General features: G+C 40.7%; 1 protein-coding gene across 2 annotated transcripts in view; it reads right to left on the bottom strand.

Annotated features, from left to right (window-relative positions):
- Positions 1-22613, bottom strand: part of prss12 (serine protease 12) — a 36126-nt gene extending 13513 nt beyond the window's left edge. Inside the window, exons 1-9 of one of the 2 annotated variants that reach the window (XM_021324124.2) lie at positions 22131-22613; positions 19739-19877; positions 18691-18863; positions 17444-17594; positions 16683-16861; positions 14953-14988; positions 14693-14834; positions 14373-14593; positions 8592-8733 (exon numbers count right to left, since the gene is read on the bottom strand). In XM_021324124.2, the coding sequence (XP_021179799.2) occupies positions 8592-8733; positions 14373-14593; positions 14693-14834; positions 14953-14988; positions 16683-16861; positions 17444-17594; positions 18691-18863; positions 19739-19877; positions 22131-22458 (1511 nt within the window). In that variant the 5' untranslated portion in view covers positions 22459-22613. The remainder of the gene's footprint in view (positions 1-8591; positions 8734-14372; positions 14594-14692; positions 14835-14952; positions 14989-16682; positions 16862-17443; positions 17595-18690; positions 18864-19738; positions 19878-22130) is intronic. The other variant, XM_012877692.3, reaches the window with a different exon arrangement.
- Between the last annotated feature and the right edge of the window lie 3717 nt (positions 22614-26330).

A 26330-nucleotide genomic window follows, 5' to 3' on the forward strand; every position in this document is an offset into this window, starting at 1 on the left:
TTTCTGTTTGATGTATTTTGTCATGCAGGACAGTGTTTTTAAGTTCCAAAAAATGTGAATAAAAGTTTTTCAACATTGTACAATCACTTTGATCAGTTCTTATGCATAATGCACAAGTAAACGTTTAACTGAGTAAAAGTATTGTTGAAATTGCACATACCTTTCTTAAAAACGCTGAGCTTATTCATAATATATTGTGTAAAAGTGAAATTCATTTAATATAAAAATCAACAACAAGTCCACTTTTATTACTTCTATTTAATCTTGCAATGAGTTTACTCGTGTGGCCCTCTTGAGATCAGATTAAGCTGTATGCGGCCCCTCAACCAAAATGAGTTTGACACCCCTGTTATAGGGGGACCCTCCAAGGTCGCGATGCAAACCAGGTTGAACACTTTGACAAGCCAATGAACTACACAATATGATATCAGGAACCTATAGGCTGTGGTTGTGAATGTAGAGGCTGTAACTGTGATTTTAATTAAGATTGAAAAGATAACTGGAAGAGATTGTCTTATATTGCATCCCTAGAGTTCGGTGGGTGACAGGTCCTGTGACCCCAGTCATCCATTGGGAATTTCATGTCTCTTACTAGGTCATCTTGTGCTGTATGTGTTCCTCTGACAGCTCCCCGAGCAATACTTCAACTTGGAAGCAAGCCTAGAAACTGACATCATGCCTCGTTAGTGGCTTTCTCTAACAGCACACACATGTGTAACGGGTAAAGTACAATAAAACCTGCTTTAGATGAAAAGTCCATGCTACGCATTGACCACTGCGGACACCTTTCTTTCCAATAGGCATCTATGTTAGAGCATATGTTTTAACTGTTCGATGGGGAAATGAATGATGAGGTCAATGTGAAAAATGGTGGTTGAGGAGTTGACAACACCTGTGATAATGCAATACATTTATAAAAAGTCTGACGGAAACCACTCAAAATCCCATCTTTCATTTGAACAAGACTGTTTTAAAAAAGTTTGTACATAATCTACCAAAGAAATGTAAAAAGAATAAATGTGAAAAGGCAGCAAAGTTTGTTTTGGACATATGGTTGATTGTAGAATATCCTAAAAGAACCCTGAACAACAGAGCCTGAACTTCTAATAATTACAAAACTTGTAGAACAAATCTTTATTAGTCACTGCAATTGTACATTTCAACTAAATTTGTTAGCATTTAACCCATCCCGTTGGTCGTTGACATTTCACTTCTCTCTCGGAAACAATTTGCGCTGACAATGCAGTGAAATTACCCCCAGCCATCAGATAGGAGGAGTGTCTATCCGCTTGCCAGTTCCTCCTGTCTGTTCAACTCACCATGGCGGACATGGATTTGACCGAGCGAGTCACGATGATTTTTGTAATGTGGGAACTTGAAAAGACCACCTGAAAAAGACCAACATCTTCCTAGTGTTATCATCTCTGAGAAGAGGAATACATCCACCCAGACACAAAGGGTTTGGCGAATACCACCGCCTGTAGCTGCATCTAAATGGTGGTCGCTTCCAGCGATGCTTCCGTCTGTCCAGAGCCCAGTGTGAGGAGCTGTTGCCCTGCGTCAGGGGACAGATCACGCTCCAGGACACAGACTACAGGCATCTTCAGTCAGGAAATCCATCGTTGCTCAATAGAAATACAGCCTAATTGTACTGCCTAAATATGTAACATATTTTGTGCTTAAATAAATGGATGAGGAGGACCCTTCATGCGATGGGAATTGAAAGAAAAGTTTGGATTAATGAACGTGAGCAAAATTTCACTTTGCTCTAGACGTGCGTCCAGTTTCGCTCTAGTCATGTGTCTACTGCGCTGTTCACGGCGCTCTATTCGCACAATTTTTGCCATTCGCATCACTTGAAACGCGTCGTCCACACTGCAGACCATTAATTCGCTCCAGATAATAGGGATAAAATGTAAATCATTCGCTCCATTCACCTTGTTTGCGTTCAGTGTGAACACCCCTTTAGGAAGCAGCCCCCGGGAGCAATCTGGGGCTAAGGGTCTTGCTCAGGGACCCATGAAGGCAATCGGTGGGGATCAAACCTCAGAACCAGAAGCTTTCCCAGAACGCAAGTGCACTGCTGTAGCCACTAGTGGATCTAGTGAATTCATTTTATATTTAGATTTTATTCATTCAGTAATTTTTTTCTCTCTCAATAAAACACCTTGCAAATGTGTTTATATCCTTTTCTCTTTTTAAAATTTTGCATTTTTCACTTGCAAACATAAAACTCTATGTGCGTTTTGAGGATTTTATTTGATGTACCACAAAAAGTCTGCAGAATCAGGACATGAAAACCTTTAAAGGTGACATACTATGCTCCTCAGTTCTTCCTTTTCACATTGAAATCATTCAGTTGTCGTCTATATAAAGTGTAACCGCAATGCTTCGCTCAGAGAAATAAAAAATTGCAAAATTGGTAAGTCCGTGACCGTGTTTCGCAGCTTTGCAGCAAATACTGTGATGTAATTGTTAAAAAAAATGCAATAGAAACTAAATGGTTTGAAAAATATGACCTAAAAGAATAGAAAGATATCTACACAGCATCTGGACAGACTACATTAAACTTTTCTGCATTCCTACTGATGCCAACCAAGTACACAACAAGATGTATGCAAATGTTAAAAAAAGTGGATTTTGCATGATATCGCCTCTTAAAGAAACCGGTATTTAAAAAATGTGGCATGGATTCCTTTTCAGCCCCCTCGAGTTCATGCGTTGTAGAACCAGTTTCTGTTGCAACAAGTGTCTTTTGGAGTATCGGTATGTCTCTATCAGCTTTGCATATTTAGTGACTGGAATTTCTGTCCTTGCTTCAATACAAAATAGCTCACACACGGTCCAGCTGTGTGAAGAATGAACAGCTGTTATGTCTTGTCACAGACTATCAAATGGATTTAGCTCTGGAGTTTGACTGGGTCATTCTAAAAAATGAATAAGTCAAACCTAAGATGAACATCCATCCCAGTCTCAAGTCTTTCATAGTCTTGAACAGGTTTTCTTTTAGGATTCCCCTTCATTTAGTTTTCTACACTTTCCCATCAGCCCTGACCACCTTCCCCGTTCCTGCTGACAATAAGAATCCCCACAGTGTAATGCTGCCACCACCATGCATTATCATGTGATGGTGTGAGACCTGGGCGGTGTCTTGTGCCAGTGTTCTGCAAAGCCCCTGAGTTTAGCATTTAGTCCAAAAAGTTTAATTCAAACCTTATCTGACCAGAACATCATCGTCCACATGTTTGCTTTTAAAAGTCGTTTTCTTCTTGCCAGTCTCCATGAATACATGCATGCTTTGGTGTATATTTTGTTAAATCTAGCTTTTAAAACTTTCAACTTTTTGAAATAACATAATTGAAATAAAGAGATAAACATTTATGTTTATCTCATGTTATCCCTTTATTTTTTCTTTCAATATAGGGTTTAGTTTTTTTGTTCCCCATTGCACGTGGATTTACATATTACAGAATCTTCTAAATTAATCCAATTCTTCAAAATGCCAAATGAAAGCCTCTCCATGTGTGCAGCAGCTCACTACACATCAGCCTGCAGCTTAACAATGACAGCGTCTGCATATTTGGGCCCTTATTTTCTTTAAAGCTACTCTGTTTGCCTTTTGGGACCTGTCATGTAATAAGTTGTCACCACACCCAGCATGAAACAAAATGAAGATTCTAACATGTATGTCAAACACCTTTGAGTCGCCCTTCTGTCTTTAATTCTCTCACAGTTATGTTCCCCAGATGTAGCACTGGAGAGGTATGTGTCACAGGAAATACTTTTTTTTTTTTCTTTTTTAGAATTCGCATAAAACAAAACCATTTTGTTTTGGTTCAGTTCTCCCTGAACTTTCATATAAGAAAGAATTATTATTATTTTTTTTTTTTACATATAACCAGGATTGTAATATTGGTAATATGTTAGCTCCGACAGCTCTACAGTGCTGTGAAAACTGTGTTTTTGCTTTTTTATCGCATACAATTCTGAGATCAAACTTTTAAAATTCTGATAAAAATAACCTAGGTGAATAAAAGAATTATACTATATATATATATATATATATATATATATATATATATATATATATATATATATTAGATATATATATATATATATATTATTCTATATATTATATATATATATTATTCTATATATTATATATATATATTATATATATATATATATATATTCATATATATATATATATATATATATATATATACAGGTGAGGACTTAAATCAGAGGTGTTGTGGCATGACTTAAAATGTCATCATGTTTGAAATCCTCCCCATGACCACTTACACAAACACTTAATGACTGTTGTTCCCACCACAGTAGGTTGGCATGAGCGGTTGTAAGGTTTACAGTGCAAAAATCGTTCAGAAAAGGATTGATATACCATTCTAATTATTTAAAGCTATCTCCCCACTAAGAACTGAGCTTAAACTGCGCTGAGGTTTTGTGTGATCAAAGTTTAAGTGGAAAAAAAATGTCCAGACAAAGAAACAGGAAAGGAACAAAAGACTCATGCAGGGTCAAAAAGGTGTCGATGGATTGTGCGAAAAAATGCAGGCAGTCTGGTTTCACTTAACTGAGCCTAATGTAAAGAGCGATCACGTCCCAAAGCCACAACTTCAACTTAAGTTCTGCTCCAGAATTTGACCTCATTTCCAACATCCTGAGCTTGACCACAATTGCAAAAAACATGTTTAAAATAGGCTGTCATAAGATTTAGATAACTGTAAAGATATCTTGTAAGCACAGAAACATGTGTGCCGTTCACATTGAATGTACATTAGCTACTTCATGCATCTTGAATAAGTTGTCCATCTGTTAGAGGTTCAGAAAGAAAAATGTTGGTCTCCAATCTAATGTCAAAAATAATCAAACTGTGGATAAAGTCACACTGCATAGTACTATATGTCATTAATTCTTTATGTTTCTATTGTTTTCATACTTTGCAAATATTGTGTCTTCAAACAGGAGAAAAAGTTGTTTTTCTTGTTTTTTAAGCAACTTCAGAATGTATTGGGATCTAGATATATTACTAAGTTTCTGGTGTTTTGTTCAAAGTAAAGTTGTATTCTAAAAGTTTTCTCATTCATTGTGCAGTCCCCTATATAACATCCAGCTATTTAACACTGTATGTTATATTCCAACAGCAGTTTTCTATTAATTATGTATCACAATTTACATAATCACAGTATAAGTACAGTATAGATACAGAGTTTGTACACTACATTGGTCAAAAGACACTGGCATGGTGTGCGGTAGCTTTCTGACCCTCATGCTCAATCATGCACAGGACAAGGAATAAAGATGTTGAAAAAAAGTTTATTTTCAGGAAGGATCTGTGATTGGAGGTAATGACCTTCAGAGGCGTCTGGAGCAGGGGTATAGTCTTTAGAGGAAGCCAGGAGGACGATGAAGATGACTCTTCCAGGAAGAACTGAGACAACTTGGGGCTTACTGTTGCAGAGTGATGGAGGAGTGTTGAACGGATCCAAGAGGTTAGACTTGCAAATGAGCCTGGGTCCAGATGGTGTACTTGGAGTGGCTGACAGAAGGATTGGAGAGCCGGCAGGCCCGGATGATGAATCCAGGAGCAACAGATTCAGTGAGGTGATCAGCAGATCAAGAACTGGAGCTGTAACATAAACCTGAGAGGAGTATAAGGGCAAGTATCTAAGAGACAAGATTACTCTTGACATAATCATTTTTTCTAGGGGTAAGCATGAAAACTCTGAGGACTTGGTTATCTACAATAGTTGATCATCAGGCAAGGAGCAATCAATCTGCAGCTCCTTAAGAATGCCAACTCACTGTAGAGCAGATGGAGAACAGGAGCACGAAGCAGCGCCAGTCAGCCAGACTCGCCTGTAGAGATCTTCTGTTTAAGAGGAAACTCTCACCCAAGCAGGAAACAAAAACAGGGGTGCAGTTTATTGTCATTGGAGGAGTTCTGAGAAAGGACTGCACCCACACCAGAGTCAGAAGCATCCACCTTTGGGACCGGTTTGATGAAAGTACAGTAGGTGCACTAGCAAGCTTCTGGAATCCAAGCAAGCTGTTTTTTGGTGTAAGTGAAAGATGTGAGTGGGGAAGCAGATTGACTGTAGTTTTTGATAAATGTGTGGTAAAGGTTAGCCAACCCTAAGAAATGTAACTGGTTTCTGTAACGATTCTGTCTTATTCTGTCTGTGAACGATCTCACAATCACACTGAGTTGTTCTCGGCCACTAATCCTGTTCTCTCGCCCGCAGTGGTTCCAGAGTTTGCTCCCGTCAGTTTCCTGTTCCAGCAAAATCAGTTAATTTTATAAATCTTTTAAATGTTATCCTGCGTCAGCTGAATTACCGTGTCTTCAGATTCTGAAGGCATTACAGTTTTCTACTGGCAGGAGTAAGTCATTTCAGGACTGCTCGAATCTTTCCGCTCTGGAGGATAAATTCAAGAAATTAAACACGGAACTCACACTTCTTTGCTTTGACAAACGATTCCCTAACCTCTGAATGACTGATCTGATGTGCGTCGCTCTTCGGGAGTCTTAGAAAAGATCAGCGTATCATCTAAGTAGACGAAAACAAACCAGTCTAGGAAGTCCTGAAGAATGCCGTTCGCTGAAGACTGAAAAACTGCCGGAGAGTTGGTCAGTCCAAAAGCTATAACTAATTACTCAAAATGGCCGAGGAGAGAGGCTGACCAAATAACAGGCGTTTCGTAGCTCGACTTCTGAGAAGATGATGGCTTCTCAGAAGTTGAACTTGGATAGAAAAAGACCTAATGTGTGACATGAAATATTGTGCAACAGCCCCACCTTAGATCTTTTCCTTGGAGAAGTCCAATAATGTAAGATAACTTGGAGGGGTCATCAGGAAAGGAAGGGACCTGCGGAAAAAACAGTATTGTAACAGAAAGCCTCCACACTTTCCGATCTCTCCAGCATAGGATTGAGGAGTGGGTGAGACAGCCTCTCGGGAACGGGGAACATCAAAAGGAGGCGGAGCAAAGACGCCGGTTATGCTGGATGTAGAAGGAGGCTGTGCTGGAGGAAAGCATTTATTTATGAATAAAGTTTGTTAGTTGGTCCAAACACTGGAGAACTGGTGCATGGAGCAGCATCAGTCTGCCACGCCCCACAACAGACATCTTCTGTTCAGGAGGAAACTCACACCCAAGAAAGAAAACAAAAACTAACCCTCCCAGATCCTGACAGACACCACAATGCACTGCTGTAGGACCTGGAGGCACATGTAAAGGCAATACCTGCATTTATGTACTAACACCAGTGTTTACATAAACGTCTAAAATGGCCTAAAATTCTGTTTATTTGCATGTTGTTGAAATTTACAATCACAGTGAGTCCTGAGATCATGGTGCTTGTTCTTGTATTATAGGTATGCAAGCTACATTCCCAAGGGGTTTTATTTTATTTCATTTCTTTTCATTTTGATATGAATATTATAGTGGATTGCTATATCCATACATCATAAGCTATAATCAGTGTTTATGTTAGTAGGTATGGATGGTTTTAGTTTTACCTTTATCCCTTGATGTTCATCATATCACAGTAAAACATGCAAATTCAGAATCAGAACATTGCAGGAGGACTGCACCAATCTATTTAGGCGTGCAATCTGGTGCATCCTGCTATTATTTGTGCAACATCTAACGCTGACACGTGAATAAGGTGTTGAGGTGTTGCTAAAATAAAGTACTTTTTTGGAATGTAAAATGCTGGAAACCCCTAACATCCATGTTAAGTGGTAAACATAACATAAACCGAGCATTGTTCAAGTTCGGAAAACAACAAATGTTGTATATTCTCAAAATAAGAAAAAGTAATACATGAACTGTTCTAAAATAATACAAGTTGTACATGGCAGAAGAAGCCAAGAGGAGGCTGAATGGCAGAAGCCTAAATGTCATTTAGTTACAACTTATTCAACTCATATTCTTTTTATAGCCACAATGCACAATTTTAGACAATCTAATTCTGTCTAATTGTATTTGATTTAGTCAACTTATTCCAATCTAGTCCAAGTGCAGTTAAAGCTGTTTAATAAACCGTTTAATAAAGTGTAATAAACGGTTTAATAAACTCTTTAATAACCTGTTTCTTCCTTTTTTTGCTGCTCTCCGTTACTGTACCCGTGCTACATGTATCATTCTGTGACAAAATGCCACATTGTTACACTTTCCTGCTAATTTATTTGGAAGTCTTTACGTCTCTATAGAGGCCTTTCATTTAACTTTAAATGGCAACTGCTGTGAAAGCATCTGTAAATAAGGTTGTATTTCTTCGAGTACTGTTTGTCCAGCACAAACACATTGCTCATTGCCACTCGGACTTGTGGGGGCAGGAAAACCCATTAAATTGCGCATTCGCAAATACTGAGAAAAGTGGTGTGTGTGTGTGTTTATGTGTGTGCGTGTGTGACTTTCACATTTGCAAAAGCCAAGCAATAAATCTTACTTGAGTATGCCTCTAGGGGGGTTTCAATGTAAGCCGTTACTGGCCTTTGCCTCTAGAACTACAAAGCCATCAGAGGCTGTTTCCAAACACGCGGCAGTGCAAACATCAATACCTGTAGCCCAGCTGCCTGCACACCACCTCAGCATCTTGATCAGTCCATCCATCATCACAGACAGTCCCCCACTGGCCAGACAGAAAGAGCTCAACACGACCTTCCCGGGAGCTTTCCCCTCCCACAAGCCGCACAGGGATACCTGAAAAAAAGCATACAAGGTGATTTTATTAAGGCTAGACTGATTTATGGATTGCCAAATGTGAAAAAGACTGTAGACAGTTTTAGGGAACTTTTATATTAAATATTAATGGCACAGGATTTCCCCTCAACAACCCAATATTTGCACAGTGAAGACAGACTTGGTGACAGTAGGGAAAAACAAATCCCTGGTGAAGTAGAAGGTTTTGTATTTGACTTAATTTAGGCTGACAACATAAATTCGCCACTGATAAAGATTCACTTCTGCTCACCGAAGACACTCCAAACACGGAGTTCGGGAATGTTCAAACGAACAACTCTGGCATTCCTGACAAACCTGATCCTCCAGGCTAAAATTTTTCTGTAATGGCAGCTCGGGCTCACACACACTTTCCAGAGGAAGTAGTTGGCTCACCTGTCCGCCTTCTTACAGAAATGTTTTTGTGTGTGTGCGTGTGAGCGTGGAGCAGGAGCCTCCCAAAGCCTGCTCGGTCTGTGAAGAGTATTTGTTTTCCTTTCCTCTTGGCTCTTTTTGAATCTGTCTTGTTCTGTCTCTCCCAGACATACACACACACACACACACATTGTGTGCCACATCAGTCAGGCTTCTTTTTTTTTCTTCTTTTTGTTGAGTATTACTCGGTGTGCACACTTGCTCAATCATATGCGCTTACATTGACGCTATTTGAGTAGACACTGATGGGTTTTCCATGTGGAGACTTCCCCTATCAGTTTACACTCTTACGGAGTCTATGTTTGGACAGGCGTTTGGATGTTTGCTTCGAAAAGATGTAGATCGCGAGGTCTTTCTTTTGAAATTAGAAGTCCTTCAAAGCCAATAGACCTGTGCACACTGCATGCTGTAGAAACCAAGTTTCTGAGTAATATCCAGCTACTCTTTCGTGACTTCTGCTTAAACTCAATAGAATTTAACATTAAAAAACCCAGCTTGTTCATAATGTGTTTGTGGAGGACAAAAGGGGTAGGATTAAAGCTGACTGTGGGAATGTTTGCTTCTCAGTGAGCGTCGGCTAATGGTGAAATGCTCATGTTTGTGCTCCCGCTAAGAAACACAAACACTTCTGTTGCTTTAACACTAACATACACGCACTTGTGTTGGGGTGGTTCAATGGTATGTAAATGTTTAATACAAAATTAATACGGGATTCATAGCCATGATGACTTCAAGCAAACCTCTAACCATCTCAATGAGGAACATCCGTGTAAAACTAAGTGACTGATACCCAAAATACAAAAGGGGGACACAATTGATAAACTTATGAAGTCCTCGTTCTTGTACCACAACTTCTCCTCAGCATCAATAAAAAAAAAAGGACTAAAGTGACGGCTGGAGCTCAAAAGGTCGTTCAAATTTAAGTGCAGCACGGTGAACTTTGTCTAACCCCTTTTCCACCTTGTATCATCGCACTGAGTCTCCCCTCTACCTCTACACACCACCAACCAACACGCTGCGCGATTGTTCTCACAAAGATCTGTTTTATGATCTCGAACAAGTGAGGGAGAGGAAAGAGAGAGTTCATAGCAGCGGCTGGTTTATCTGCCGCTAATTCATTTCCAAAATAAACCCAGACCAATCTCCCTGTGGCATGCAGAGTGGGGACAGGGGAGATCTGCACACACACCCCAGCAACGCTCGCACGCTAACAGGCTAACACACGTAGCGCACTTTTGACACACATATTTCGTCAGGGGTTTGTAGGACGAGAGAGCCCTTCACAATCTTTCCCAACACTCGAAACATCCTAAACCCACATCATCTCTCGCTCTCTCTCTCTGAGCAGTTTGTGTAGCACTAAAGCTTTTATACAGAACATTCAACATCGCCCTTAGCTAAAAGTAGTGTGTACTAGAAGTTAATTTTATTAAATATACTTAAGTTTAACCTTGAGTATTAGTATTAATGTACTTAGTCTCAGACTTCTGTTTATACTTTTCAGTATAAGTCAAGTATACTTCACTAAATTGATAAGTATATGAAATATAGTTTATAATAAGTAAACCTCAAGTACACTACCTCATTTTAAGTAAAAAATAAATATACTTGTAGTACGGTTGAGTAAAGACAGATACCTTCATGTGAAGTTTACTCTCCTTTTTTCATTCCTAGGCTTATGACAATTGTATCGCTGCCTGGAAGCTGCAATAAAATAACCATGCTACAATCAGATGTTCTCCTTGTCTTCAGGTTCTTATAAAGTGAAAGCCTCTTCTGATGAGGACGTTATGATCACGGCAACAAGGTGCTTCACCAGGTTGCAGTCTGTCACTGGTAGAGTTTTCTCCTTCAGCCTGATATTTGGAAACCCTGTGAATCCCCTATTTCACATCTGCAGCTAGTAGGTTTGGTAACTCGAAGGGGTTTTACAAGCCTCGCAGAGAACGGACAAGTGAAGTAACAGCACAGGCCCGAGGGATTACAATGGATGACCTCACCTTCTTTGTGTCTCACCGAGAATGTTGTCTTTCCTCCTCTAAGTAATCCGAGATCTAATCGTCTGCAGGTTCAGTTTAGTAATGATCTTAGATCGGATCAGCTTGTTTTTTCCATTATCAGGGAAATCCACTACAAGCAAAGTTCAGGTCGAAGGTATCTTTAGATGACCTGGACTAACCCTACAATGAAGATTAATTTTGCAACAAAATTGCTTATCAACTGGGGATTTATCACTAAGGATACAATAATATGTTGCCTTGAAAAAGTCTGTGATATAGCCACAAACGTATTGTGCTGTATAAAACAAAAGTAGTGGATAATTTTGAAGTGAAAGGAAAAGGATATAAGGGGTTTTTTTTTATTCGAAAAATGTTAAACACATTTGTATTTATTCTCCTTTACTTTAAACCCTCTCAATAGAATCCAGGGGTGACAAATGAATGCTGCACAGCTGTCAGGGTGTGAATGGGTGTAAAGAGCTTTGGGGTCATCCAAGATTACCCTGTATGTGGCTCCATCAATCTTCCCATCTCCCCTGCACCCCAGAGCATGATGCTGCCACCACCATATTTAACAGTGGGTATGGTGTGGACACGGTGGTGTGCAGTGTTAGTTCTCCACCATACAAAGCGTTTTGCATTTGGCCAAAAAGTTCTATTTTGGTCTCGTCTGACCAAAGCACCTTCTTCCACATGGTTGCTGTGTCTCCAACATGGCTTCTGGCAAAATGCAAATTGGACTTCTGATGGTTTCCTTTCAACAACTGCTTTATTCTTGCCATTCTGCTATAGAGACCACATTTATGCAGTGCACAACCAATAGTTGTCCTGTGGACAGATTGCCCCCACCTGAGCTGTGGATCTCTGCAGTTCATCCAGAGTCAACCATGGGCCTCTTGGCTGCATCTCTGATCATTGTTCTCATTGTTTGGCCTGTAAGTATAGGTGGACGGCCTTGTCTTGGTAGGTTTACAGTTATGCCATAATCTTTTCATTTCTGAATGATGGGTTGAACAGTGCGCCGTGAGATGTTCAGAGCTGGGCAAATCTTTTTATAGCCTAGGCTTGCTGTAAACTTCTGCACAACTGACCTGTCTGATTTGTTCCTTGGACTTCATGATGCTGTTTGCTCCCCAATATTCTCTTAACCATCCACTGAGGCCCTCACAGGGCAGCTGTAGTTGTACTGAGATCGGATTACACACAGGTGGACTCTACTCAATCATCTGGCAACTTCTGAAGGCAATTTGTTGCAGTCAGAGAAAAGGGGGCTGAATACTTTTGCACACCACACTGTTTGGTTTTTTATTTGTAAAAAATATTTAAATCCTGTATAATGTTCTTGTTCTTTGCCATAAAATGACAATACAACAAAATTGTGTTTGTGGTTGAAATGTGACAATATGTGGAGAAATTCAAGGGGTAGGAATACTTTTACAAGCCACTGTATAATAAGCCAGCATGGCGTGATAATTTAATCAGAAAACCTCTGTATGCAACCAATGAGAGCTGCTGGCGTAGATTTCTGTAAAGTCATGGTAGGCTAGGCTCCTGTTAAAGTACACATAGAAAATCTGTCAACCATAAATGCTGGTAAATCTTCTCGTAGATCTTAAGATAGTTGTGTTCTGAACTCTCTCCGTCAATCACAAAGCTGTACTGTTGAAGAGTAAATATAGCTTTTTTTATCCAAATATAATATTCCAGGGATCAAGCTGAATATATACATTTACATTTATAACTGAAACTTAGCACCAAATCAGGCCAAACAATCCCTGTTATAGGTCACTTAGGAGTATATTCTCTTTTTGCTAAATGCCACAACAATGAAAGAGGGTGTTTAAAATATTTTTTGTCATTCTAAGTCAAGCAATTACATATACCAAGATAACAATGCGTGTAATTAACCACTTAGAGAAAAAGTCCCTTACTGACATGGACAGAAAGGCGACTCGGTGAGAAAGGAGGTGTTACTCCAAAAGCAACATAAGACAATAGATTACACTTTGCAAGTGCACTCAGGGAGAAATACCTCTATGTTTGAAGACATGTGCTGTGGTCTGATTAAAACTGAAATAGAAGTGTTTGGCCATAATGAGCATCGCCCCATTTGGAGGAAACGGGGAAGCTCGTAAGCCCGAGAACATCATCGTGAATTATGGAAGTGGTGGTATCATGTTGCGCTCGTGTTTTACTGCAGGAGGAACTGGGGCTCTTTACCATTTACAGCAGACAGCATAATGAGGAAAGAACATTATGTGGAAACGTTAAAGCAACATTACCAGACTTTAGCCAGGAGGCTTACGCTTGGACACAAACAGATCTTCCATACGAACAACGACCCCCTAAGCTGCCAGAGTACCTACAAAGCAAATAAAAGATTTTGGAGTGGCCATCACGAAGCCTTGATCCTCAATCCCAGATAAAATGTATGGTCAGAACTGAAATTGTGTGTAAGAGGCAAGGTGTCCTACAAACCCAACTCAGTCAAAGCAGTTTTCTCTGGAGGAATGGACCAAAACTAAAGCAAGCTATTTGTGAGTAGATTGTGGAAGGATACCCAAGATCTTTGGCCACATTCATACAGCTAAAAGAGGCAATTCCACCAAATGCCAAGGAAATGTGTGTGCAAACATCAGAATTTGAAGAAAGTGAAAAGATTCTGGCAGTTAAGAAAAAAAAAAAGAGTTCAGTCCGATTAATTGTCAGACTGTGATGAAGAAGGTTGTGTGTCTTGTTATACACTGTGTCTGTGAATATCTGGTTTCAACTGTAGTTTAGGCACTAGCATAAAATAATGATGTTCTAAAACAACACCTTCCCTTTAACTTGTTAAAATCAATATGGATTTGGGTTATTTGAAAAAAAAAAACATTTAAAAGACAAGTAAAATCTTACAAAACTGAGTTGTTTATGTGCAAGAATAATAATTGTTTTTGAGAAACAGCGTCACCATTTCTTGAAGGCCTGTCGAGCTACAGCCTTCTGGAAAGCAGAGCCAAGTTCATAGTTTTCACAGAGCCGGCAGAAACATTCTATGTCTAAGTGGATATCAGCTGGTTCCATACCTGGTCAGCGCGATCTGATCGCAAGCGTAAACATCAGAAAACTTTCCTGTCTCGTTCAAGTCACTGTTATGTGTGAACTGTAAGGAATGCATCACAGTAAGATAAGACGCTGTCTTACTGGCTGGTGGACTGGCTGCACTGCGCTCAGAGCTGCAGACGATGTTAACATCTTCAAGGTGCGTGCAGTCATGGCGGAGCCACTCCCTCCTGTTGCACAACAAGAGACTGGGTTCTTTTCCTGTGCAGCTCACGTCGTCCAAAAGGATAGGACCTGACCCCACCCCAAACCGCTGGACTGGGTTCGCGTCAAGTCCTTCCGCATGGAGAGTCTCGCCCACCCTGCCATGCAATACATAGGCCATACGTCCACAACTAAAGCCACGTTCTTGTGATTTGACAGTTGATCATAAGTGAGGTTGAATAAATACTTCAGATCACCTGTAGCCAAGCTGTCGACACGCGACTTGGGTGTTTGACGCCGTCCAGCCATCGTCGCACACCGTCCCCCACTGGCCACGGTAGAAGATTTCTAAACGTCCCTCGTGGCTTCCTGCTCCCCCGACCAGCCTGGTGGTACCGTCTGTAGGGATGGAGAGGATAAAAAGAGCAATTTTGCTTTCTCTAAAGCGCTCACGTTAATGTATGCTGTATTTTTTTTTTCTCTCCATTTGATTTCAAAGTCGGATTGAGGAATTTACTTGTTGTTTCGAGTTGTAGCTGTTCATCACGGTACTCTTGAGATGTGAAATACCAAATGAAAACAAAACACAGAAAGAATATAAAGAATTCAAAATGCCCACTAAACAGGAAAACACAAGACAGAGAACAGAAAGAACAGCACAAAATGAAAAAAAATCTAAAAATGCAACATAAACAAAACAAAGGATATGAATGTATTAGCATTTAGAGTATATATTGTATGTGAAACATTGTTTATCTTTATGTGGTGCTTTTATTTGGTTAGTGTACGTACTTTGCTGTGTTCTCTTCATTTTCATGTACTTTGGTGTGCTAATGTAATGTCAAGTGTAGCATCTTAAATGTTTTGGCAGAATATTTTGTAGGGATCAAGATATCTTTTGTCCCTGATATCACTCAACCATTTTAAATCCTTTGTACCTGCTGATTTTCTGCTGGACGGCCATAATATACCATTCCAACGTGGGCTTAATTTAGGAAAGCTGTTATAACCTTCTGAGAGCAAGTCAGTGAAAATATTTCTAAAGGCATACCCGACTCGATCCATACAGCCTTCAGTACACTCAGGGTTTGCTCGTGCAGAAAATCTTTTCAACCAAGCAGCCGGTGAAGTCAAGGGCTAATGCTATCAAAGTTCCATTCTGTTTTGATCTAACTTGTTTGATAACTCTGCTTGTGACATATTTCTGTGAGGTTCCAGCTAAACATGTGCAAACGAAACCCACAGAAAAAGGCTTTTTTTCCCCCTCCCTCATAAACTCCACGTTTTGCTTTGAACATCATAATATTAGCGCAGCTCCTACAGACTTTCAGCAGCCAATACGGTTCCTCTTTCACTGGAAGTGTTACTGTAAAAGGTAAAACAAGAAAAGAAAACTACTTGTTTTTGAAGCACAGATTTCTAAGTTCAACAAAAAAGTGCATAGACTACAATCCAGATGTGAAAGTTGTGCACACAAAACTAAACCTTGACGATAAAAAGAATGGCTTGCTTTGGCTGCAGCTGATAAACATTCCCAAACAGTGCACCGAGAAGCTACTGATTATTTCCTGCAAAAGTCTGCATCGGGACCCTGCACCAACACTTGGGTTTGGATTGGTAAATATAGGCATTTATTGTACTTGTCTTCTGAGCAAACAATATAGAATCAAATAAAAAGCAGTTTTTTTTTTTTTCATCAAGAGAAGGCAGTATTAACGTCTTAATGTCAGACTCAGACAGCAACAGGTCAAATAATGTAAATTCCAGCCAGAGGACTACTTTCACCTTGATCCTGCGACTACACGTGTGACTCCCCTCCTGATTTACAAACCCCAAAATGGGAAAGCTCCATCTTTCAGGGCAAACAATTTTTATTAAAAAAATGTTAAAAATTTCTTGAGTATAGCATTTTGACTTCTTTGCTTTCTGTACCCTTGTATATTTCCACTAGAAAATGTCCTGACAGAACCAGAAAAACACACATTCCTTAACGTTATAGTGGAGGTTTTCTCAGCCATAAGCGTAATTGTAGTTGTTAATCCTTGCACGTGTGCTTGACAAGTCAAAATTACCCCCCGGCTAAGATGAGATGGACATCAGTTTCGACAAGTCAAAATGCCTGCATTAAGAAAAGCGGACTATCCCTTATGGCTTATGGAGCTGTGGGTAAATGTGCCAACAAGTGTGACTTCTTATGGCGGCTTGACAATCCCGATGAATCACTCGGATAGGAAGCTGTTGGTCTACCTGTAAGAGCGCTGCAGGACACTCCTGCGTCCTCAGAGTGCAGACAGTTGTGTTCTCCCCAGGCGCTCTTTGGACACTGCTCCAAAGTGAGCTCATTGCCTGAGCAGCGCACCTCGTCCAACCAGACACGGCCTGTGCCTTTGCCAAAATGTGCTTGGCTCCATGCCCTCGCAACTCCACTGGAAAATACAAAAAAAAAAACCACAATGCACAGAAAATGAATGGTTTCTCCCGCAGTAACTCTAATGCAGTAGAAAACTATTGTGTTTATAAATAGCCTCGCAAAAACTTACAAGCAACAAAAAACAATAAGATACGGTTTATATTTAAACTGTCGGGTACCGCCGTTTCTTACCATTTCAGAATTTTAAACAAAAATTACATTTTTAAACGGAAATTCACTGTCACATCTGATTGTGCAAAACACAAACCCCGCACACATTTGCCAAGAACACAGTATTGCTAAATATGCATAACTCCATGGTGCGAGGATCCGTGCAGGAACAATGAGCCTGATTCACTGTTTGACTCCCAGATGTTCTTGACAGCGCACTCCTCGCTCTGTTTCTGAATGGAAAGAATACTTGTCATACTTCTAGAGAGACGGAGAGGAAGATGGCTCGACACCCACATTTACTTCTCTCACTGCAACAGCACTGTCTCTTAGTAAAAGTTAGTTAAAAACCAACATTGTTATTTCTTTGTGTGTGTGTGTGTGTGTGTGTGTGTGTGTGTGTGTGTGTGTGTGGCCTTATTTTTACCTCAACCCCAGCTGCCGACACACCACCTCTGCATCATTGTGGTCCCATTGGTCGTCACATATGGAGCCCCACTGCCCCGCATGGAAGACCTCAACCCTGCCCTCTGACTCAGACCGACCTCCCACCAGCCGTACAGGAAGGGTCCCGACCACTGACGGGCACACAAAATGAAATTTGCAAGTTTACACTCATTTTAAGACCAGAGTCTTTGCATCTTTACGCAGCAGAGTGGCGCTTTCGCCGTCCCAGAGCAGTGTCTTTCAAGAGTATTCACACCCCTTGAGATTTGGTCGATTCTGTGATGTTAAAACCAGAAATGCGAATCGGTTTTACTGGCATTTTACTTGATGGACACACAAATTAGGTCCTACTTTTTAAGTGGAAACGAGTGAAAAGAGAGTGGTGCAACTACAAACACATCAGACAGCTCTGGGATAACATTTTGGGTTATAAAAACAATTGCCTAAGCGTAAAACATCCCACAGAGCACCGTTAAATAAACCATCTGGCAATGAAAAGAGTGTAACACACCTGCAACTCCTCTTACCAACACATGTCTTTCCTTCTAAACTAACAGTTAGGTAAGAAGAACAGCAGCCAAGAGGCCCGGTGTAACTCTGGAGGAGCTGCAGAGATCAGCAGCTCAGGTGGGAGACTCCGTCAACATGGCAACTACAGTTTCATTTGTGTACTCATCAAATATGGCCTTTAGGGAAGAGTGGCAAAAAGGACGGAGCTGTTATAATGAAATTGTAGGAGGGCTCCGTCGTGGTGTGGGGATCCCTTTTCCTAGGGAAGCTGTTCTTTTGATGGGAAGATGGAAGAAAAGCTACTCAGTGCCTCAAAAGATTGAGACTGGGGTAAAAGTTCACCTTCCAGCAGGAAAATGACCCTAAACACACAGCCAGAAAGAAATAGTTCATATAAAAGCAGATGCATGTATTCAGACCAGGCTGTTTTTTTTTCTCCAGGGGAAGCTGCATCATTTCTCTGTATTCTCACAATCATTCAACAGTTTGTGTTGGTCTATCATATAAAATTCAAATAAAGCATGTGTGGTTATATGGACACAGGGTGAGCAAAGGAAGTGGCGTAAATAGGTTTGAGAGAGCCTGCTCAGGAGCTCACGGAGCTGCAAAGGAGCAGATCTTTTTTTTTTAGAACAGTGAGATTTTTTTAGGTTTAGCAGATCTCCTTTTATTCAGCAAACCATAACACGTCATCGCTGACACGTGAGGCCGGCCTACCCCTCTGTTGGGTGCAGGTAACAGCTGCAGCCAGGGAACACTCCTCCCCCTTCCAGGTAGTTTTGGGACACTGGAGTAGGTCCGGCTCTTCTCCCTGGCAATGGACCGCCGACCAGTGAAGCTTGGCAGCTTGGGGGCCAAACAAAGGAACCGCACGAGCAAGACCAGAGACCCTAAGACAAGAGAGTTGGGCAAAGAGGTTACTTAAACAAATTATTGCATTAGACTAATGCAATAATTAGAGTTGTTAAGTATTAAAAAAAAAGGATATTGATGTTTTGCTGTCTGATGAGAGAATGATGGCCTGCAAAATTGGGTTTGCAGGCCTCTAGGCACTGGTTGCTGTAATCCCCAGCTTTCAGCTTGCTCACCAGCAGCTTCCAATAACCAAGCATGGGAAAGTCATCACCAGGGCCTCCAGCTAATATACGGCTGACATTTGCCCTCCCTCCTTTCGACTGTGTTCTCTCCCCGACTTCTGTGCGAACGCACACATGCCGCGCAGACGTGCGTCCGTGTCAGAATGCGGGCCTGCGCTGGTGTTGGTGACAGCATGTGTAGTAAGTGTATAGAGTGACCGTGTTTTCCAGGATCCTCGTTCCAGCGAGTACGCCCCGTCTTATGAGCGCCGCCGACATGAATAACCGCTTTACGGGCTCCCCCCGAGACCTTTCTCTGGCATGGCCATACCTCATAGTTAAGACCACGAGGCAAGTCGCACGCAGAGGTCGGCTGGGGAAAGGAGGGAGCTTGCAGCGATGTAAATTACTGAGCTCTAAAGGTAATTAAATACCTAAGTGAAAAAGGGGCAGAGGGAGGGGGGGGGGGGGGCAAAGTGCATAAAAGATACATACATGCACTTTGGAAAGAAAGAAAAACAGTTTGTAGACTATATGTCTTATGGGTTGTTAACACCAGCTCCAGCTTGGGAATTTATGATACATGACGACACGACTCCCCCTTCGCACCTGTGTTTGAAACACATATGTGGGGAAGATGAGGCGGCAAACAGCGCAACGTGCGAGCACAAGCCAACGCATGCCCTCACCCTTCGCCCAGCTGTCTGCAGACCACTGCAGCATCTTCGTCCGCCCAGTGGTCGCCACACACAGACCCCCAAACTCCTCCCAGGTACACTTCCACCCGGCCGTCGAGCTTGGAGCGGCCTCCCTGCAGACGCACCGAGCCTGGGGAGGAGAGAAGGTTGGCGAGAGTCAGAGAAAAACAAGCGGCGGAGGAGAGCTGGAGCCATGGTAGAACGGTTTAAGTTTAGGAGATGTGCAAAGAATGGTGAACTCTAAAAATAAGGATCTTTTAAAATAAAGATACCTCACTATCATGCGCATCAGAGAATTCTCGTCCATAAAAAGAATTCACTCATTTCACGTGTTTTTGCCACAACGCAACTGTTGCACAACAGAAGCTGAAGCAGCAAATGTTGTTGCAGAACTTCAGTAATGAGACGAGAAAACGGGGCTTCTTGTTTTTTGAGTATTGAATATAAAAGATGGAAAACGAGAGGAATGACGAGAGGACAGAGGCCCGTGCTGTTGTCCTGGCGACATAAATTATGTTATGTCGCATAATTCATTATGGAACATACAGGCGCCATGTTGTTAGAATTGATACGGCTCTACTAATTTGGTTTCTTGTAAAATGTAGGGATGATGCATTACAGCAGCAGCATGTTATTGATGCACTAACGTCCTTTCAGGAAGCGTGTAAAATGAGCTTTATTTTATCCTGAACAAAAACAACGATCCAGAACAAGTAAACTTAATTAGGAGTAAAAAAATGCTCCTTCTTTTTTTATACTGTGAATTAGTAGTTGTTTATCACCGCATTTCATACTTCAGTGGACAAACTGTTTAACTTGTGTAATAATGATCTTTCTTTATAGACTTGAAAGTTTATGAGCCTTTATCATATTTAGATAATGCAAAAACTGAGAAATACTGCATTTTTTTCACAATGTAGGACGTGAAATGGTGTAGTTTATTGCAAGTTTTATTGCTTTATCTGGTATTATTTGCATGCTCATAATACAAACGTGTGAGTTTTTCCATGTTTCGCCCTGTTAACATGACATTGTCATTGTTTTTCTAAATTGTCCAATGTACTCTTTTTGGGTGAAAGTGAATTTTACATTGCGTGCGAGGCAAGAGTGAACTGGTACAGTCCAAGCTGCTTGAGGTCCAATAAGATTCCACAGTCACTGATGGTTTGGCGAACCGTGTCAATAAATCAACCTCCATCACATAGAGCACTTTACACACCCAAAGTGACCAAAGTTCTGCACAGGTCCAGGAGAAAAACAAAACAAAAATTAAGAAGAACAAAGAGAACAATAAGGAAAGAAAAAATATGACGTCACCTGCTGCTGTTGGTTCACTTTATTCATTCAAGTCCCAAGTCAGCACAGGAAGTTTTAGACCTACTCTATCCCATCCATCTATTTACAAGCTTAATGGATATGTTGGTTTCATTTCCCAGCAGGACCCGGCTTGGGTTTAATGACGTTGGCCAACAAACTGTCCTCAAGCTGAACGCCTCTAAGCCAACTGGGCTTCACCTCCGCAGTTACACAGGCTGGCCGCCTTGATGCAGTCCCTCATGCAAAGGGAGCCCCGAACACATGAGTGCTCATATTGTAATATACATAGGTATATTCCAATTTCCTGAGGAATTGAATTTAGGTTCTCATTAGCGAGCCATCATATTTCAAATTAATAGAACTGAATTGCTCTAATGTTTAAAGAATGAATTTAATTAGTTTCCCCTTTTGAGTTGAATTTTTGAAGTAGGTTACCTTTTTGATATTCAAATGTATTGTGATAATTGTCTGTAAAACATCTGAACATGCATGCCTTTTTTTTAAAAAATCTCTCATTATAAAGTTATAGTGTCTACGGGCATGCCCATAGCAACACACCAACACCCACAAACTAGGCTTGGCACAGGTAGAGGTGTGCCTCTCTCCGCTATCAGCAGCAGATCTGAACTTGCAGCAAAGAGAACACTTTGTCAGAGGCTACCCTCATTTCGCAACACAGAAACTATGCACCTCAGTTAGACGCACTGCTTAAATGCTTATTATTTTTTTTATACAATTCAAAGATGCAAAGTTTGGGGAATTAGATTTCAACTATAAAGCACGTATTTTCCATTAAAACAAATCCTTTCAGGTGTTACCACTCATACATAAGCAAATACACGTGCAGCCACAATACAAAGCATCGCTGGGACTGTGCTGCAAAACATCTGCTCCCCTTGAGCCCATATTGTCACAAAGGTATTTAAACATGCATATTTATTCGTTTATCTTTTCCTTCAAGATGCATTCATTTTTAAATGATCAACCAGGCCATTTTTTTGGATGCTGGGCGCCTATAACCGCTGATCGTGTCGCGTTTCATCCGCTGACAGGCCTGCGTGTTTACCTTGTTTACAGTCGCAGTAGCCCCAGTCGACTCTGCCTTTGTGGTTCCTGAAGAAGCACCAGGGTCGGATCCTGCCGTCCGGGTTGCGGCAGTGGTTGTGCTCCCCTATCCCTCTGCCCGGGTAGCGCTCTCCGAAGCCGGCCACCTCCGTCCAGTTCATGCACCGGCTGCCGGACTCGGTCACGTCGACGGCCCCCCGGTAGGAGCCGTCCTTCCCCCGGCTCCGTGCGCAGTCGGTGAACGGCAGGATGAATGAGGGGAGGCTGCTGGAGGAGCCGCCGCTCGCAGTCACCCACACGACCAGCGAGGCAAGCAGCGCCGCGCTCATGATAGGTCTGGGAGCGGAGCTGCTGATAACGGCGGAGGTCCGACTCACGCATCAGCTGACGGAACCCCTCCCCGCTCATCCAGTCAGCGTGTGCGCTTTGCGGCGAGGAGGAGAGGGGAACGAGCAGGACGGATCTGTTTGCGTGGGCTGATGGGGAGGATACGCTCAGAGAGAGAGAGAGAGAGAGAGAGAGAGAGAGAGAGAGGGAGGGAGAGAGAAAGAGAGAGAGAGAGAGAATTAACATTAGTGCGATTGATTGAAAACATTCATTCACGTTTATCCAGTATCCAAAATGCGCTAAATGCGCTAAATGCGCCTTTTCTTAAAAGTAACAAAAAAATAACTAAATCTAACAAATCAGTTACCTTTTCTCTCTACATAATGCATGGAATGCTTCTGGAATTTAACGCAGTTACGATTGCGTTATATTATAGCTTATGACTCTACAGCTTTACTCGTGCAGGAGTGTAAAATGAATGGACCTCTATAGAAATGTTTCAGTCTGCTGTTAGTTGTACATTCATAGCGGGAAAAAAAAAGGAATTCAAAAGACATTTGCTTGCATTTACATATAGCCCTGCAAAATAACTTAAGTAATAACGAGAGATAACTATTACCTAGTGTAGTTTGTATGTGTTGTGCTTAGGTAGGTTTGGTAGGATCAAGCCCAAGCTGCTAAGCCATTATTTTTTTAGTGAATGAAGGAGACTTGTGACTGAGCTCTTGCCTGATAAACCCTATTGTTCAGGAAATGTTTGAAGGTTACAGTTTCTACTTCTGACAGTGCAAATGTCTGTGAACTTTTAACATTCTCTAAAGATTCCCAAAAATCTATAACTCTCACAAAGTAAACGTAATATTCCTTTGATTAAAGCATTTCATAAAGGTTCCAAAAAGATTATCTACACATGTAACACAATAACTCCAATAGTGTGTCTGCAGCCTTGACAATGTGGCCTTTAGAGATCCTTCAGGGAATGTTCCCCAAGACCTCTGAAGAGAATTTGTAACCTTCTCATTTTAACCTTTAGAAATATTAGAAACATTCTGTCCAGGAGTGATGCTGAAAAACTAGTCCATGCATTTGTTACTTCAAGGCTGGACTATTGTAATTCTTTACTATCAAGAAGTCCACAAAATGCAGTTTAAAGCCTTCAGCTGATCCAAAATGCTGCAGCAAGAGTTCTGATGAAAATCAACAAGAGGGATCATATTTCTCCTATTTTAGCTTCCCTTCATTGGCTTCCTGTTAAATCAAGAATAGAATTTAAAATTCTTCTTCTAACGTATAAAGCCCTTAATAATCAAGCTCCATCATATATCAGAGCTCTGATTACCCCGTATGTTCCTAACAGAGCACTTCGCTCTCAGACTGCAGGTCTGCTGGTGGTTCCTAGAGTCTCTAAAAGTAGAATGGGAGGCAGATCCTTTAGCTATCAGGCTCCTCTCCTGTGGAACCAACTCCCAGTTTTGGTCCGTGAGGCAGACACCCTGTCTACTTTTAAGACTATTCTTAAAACTTTCCTTTTTGACAAAGCTTATAGTTAGAGTGGCTCATGTTACCCTGAGTTACCTCTATAGTTATGCAGCTATAGGCTTAGGCTGCTGGAGGACATCATGGTCTATTTCTCTCACTCTGCTGGGTTCTCCTACTGTTCTCCAATTTGCATTGTTTGTTGTTATTTCAAATTTTAGCTTTATGTTCTCTCTGTGTTTTTTCTCTCTCTTCATAGTAGGTACACCTGGTCTGACGTTCTGTTAGCTGTGACACCATCCATTGAGATTATGTGTTGTGAATTGGTGCTATATGAATAAAACTAAATTGAAAATCCTCAGGGAACATTATATGAAGGTTCCCTAAATATTATCTACAACCCTGACAATATCTTATGAGAATATGTATACCAAAAAGGTTTCCTGAAGATTTTTTTTTTTTTTTACAATTTTCATGGTGTAATGCTTAGAGATCCTGCTGGGATGTTCCACAAACGTTCTTAAACATACATCTTTCACAATGTAACCCGTCAAGAAACTTTAGAGAATGACCGCTAAAGGTTTCCGAACCTCCTCTGCAACTTTCCCAATCCAACCTTTAGAGAACTTCCATGAAGTCTTCAATAAAAGTTCCTGACCATTATTTACGACTTTCACATTGTAACCCTTATGAACGCTATGGAGAACATTCCCTGAAGGTTCTCTGGAGATTATTTTCAACTTTAGAAAACCTTTACAAATTTTCCTAAACTTGTTCTTAGTTTGCAGGGAACGTTTGGACAAGCATCCTTGACGGTTCTCTCAAGGTTTGCATCAACACAGACAATTTATCCGTTGATTCATTTCCTTTATTCATCCAGGTCTGTCTCATAGTGACACACCAACATTAACACTTGATAATAAATAGAAGTTGCTCACCTTTATTGTAATGCATTCAGTCAGTGTGCAGTTTGGCATATTGCAATGCATAGTTGATATATTACTGCCTGTAACTGAACTCTTGATCTTTTTTTTTTTTAAAACATGGGACAAACATAGATCAGTTAATATGGCTTACTTCTAACATATCTGAGAATGCTCACTTGTTCTCTACATAGTGCACTTTATGTTTTGGAATTCTCACTTGTGCTATACATTAAACAACTATGCCTTTCGAGTATTTTTGGGGGACTCCCCCCCCCCCCCCCCCAATTTTATTAAGAGCAACAAAACAGAACGTGGCACACATCAAGTTGACAAGAACAAACAAAGGGGTGAATAAGGTAAATAAATGAAAAAGATACAACTTCAGAGTACCACAAGCACAAAACACTAGTTCAAATTGTTCTAACACACGCAATTAAATTAATATATTAAAATGTTCAAAATAATTGCATGTTTTCAAGGCTTTTGAAGTTAATTATTGAGAAAATGTTATGCTTTATACACAAAGTAATTCAGTAAAATTTAGCTTACGATTGAAGGACATGGATTTACAATTTGGACAGTCGCAGTAGGAGAGAGAGTTGAATTCACTGCCAATATCTTTGTAACCAAACAAGACATTCTTCGAGCATAAGGAACAATTTGGGTAAACACATCAGAAACAAAACGTGAAGGTTTGCTCCAAAGATGTTTTGTGAACAAGCAAAAATAAACCATTGTTTTTCTATCGGCTTCACAAAAACATACATTTTACATTGATCACTTATAGGTCTCTGAGGGTCGTGGTTAGTTGGACAGAGCCTTTGAAGCATTTTAGGGAAACTTCCTTTACTTTGTTGGTCAAAAATTACTTTTGCAGTAAAAACCAGACTTTGTCACAGCAGATATGTTCCACAAAGCTGTGCCAGAATGATTGAGAAGGGGGTGAACAGGTAGAATCTTGAAGAAACAGGTTGTGAACTGTCTGGCTCTTCTTTTCAGAGGTTGATAAGAGACAGCGCTTGCCCGTTTCAGCTCTGTAGATCCAAAGACACAAAAGCTGGTTTCAGTCTCCTGTTACACCTTTACAAAGTAAGAGCAACCAAGCAGAATCAAGACTCTTGTGAGACACTGACTCAGAATTCAAATTTACACAGACACAAATCCAAGACAACCAAGAAAAAAATAAAGAATAAGCATTAATAGAGAAGAACCTCAAAAATGCAAAAAGACACTATGAAAAAAAAAAACCTAAATTTAAAGTTAAGCTCTGCAGCAGAAAATGAGAAAGACTTATCAGAAGGGGAAACACGGTACAATTGCTATTGGATAAAAATAAAATATTTAAGTTGGATGCATCAAACAACACCTCCTGCGAAGCTAAAAGTGAGCTCCGTAGGATCTGATAAAATATAAATATTTAAGTCAAAAAAGACAAACGGCAGTCAGTTTATAGAACAATGTAAAATACTGTG

Source organism: Fundulus heteroclitus, chromosome 5 (genome assembly GCF_011125445.2).
Source record: "Fundulus heteroclitus isolate FHET01 chromosome 5, MU-UCD_Fhet_4.1, whole genome shotgun sequence".
NCBI lineage: Eukaryota > Metazoa > Chordata > Actinopteri > Cyprinodontiformes > Fundulidae > Fundulus > Fundulus heteroclitus.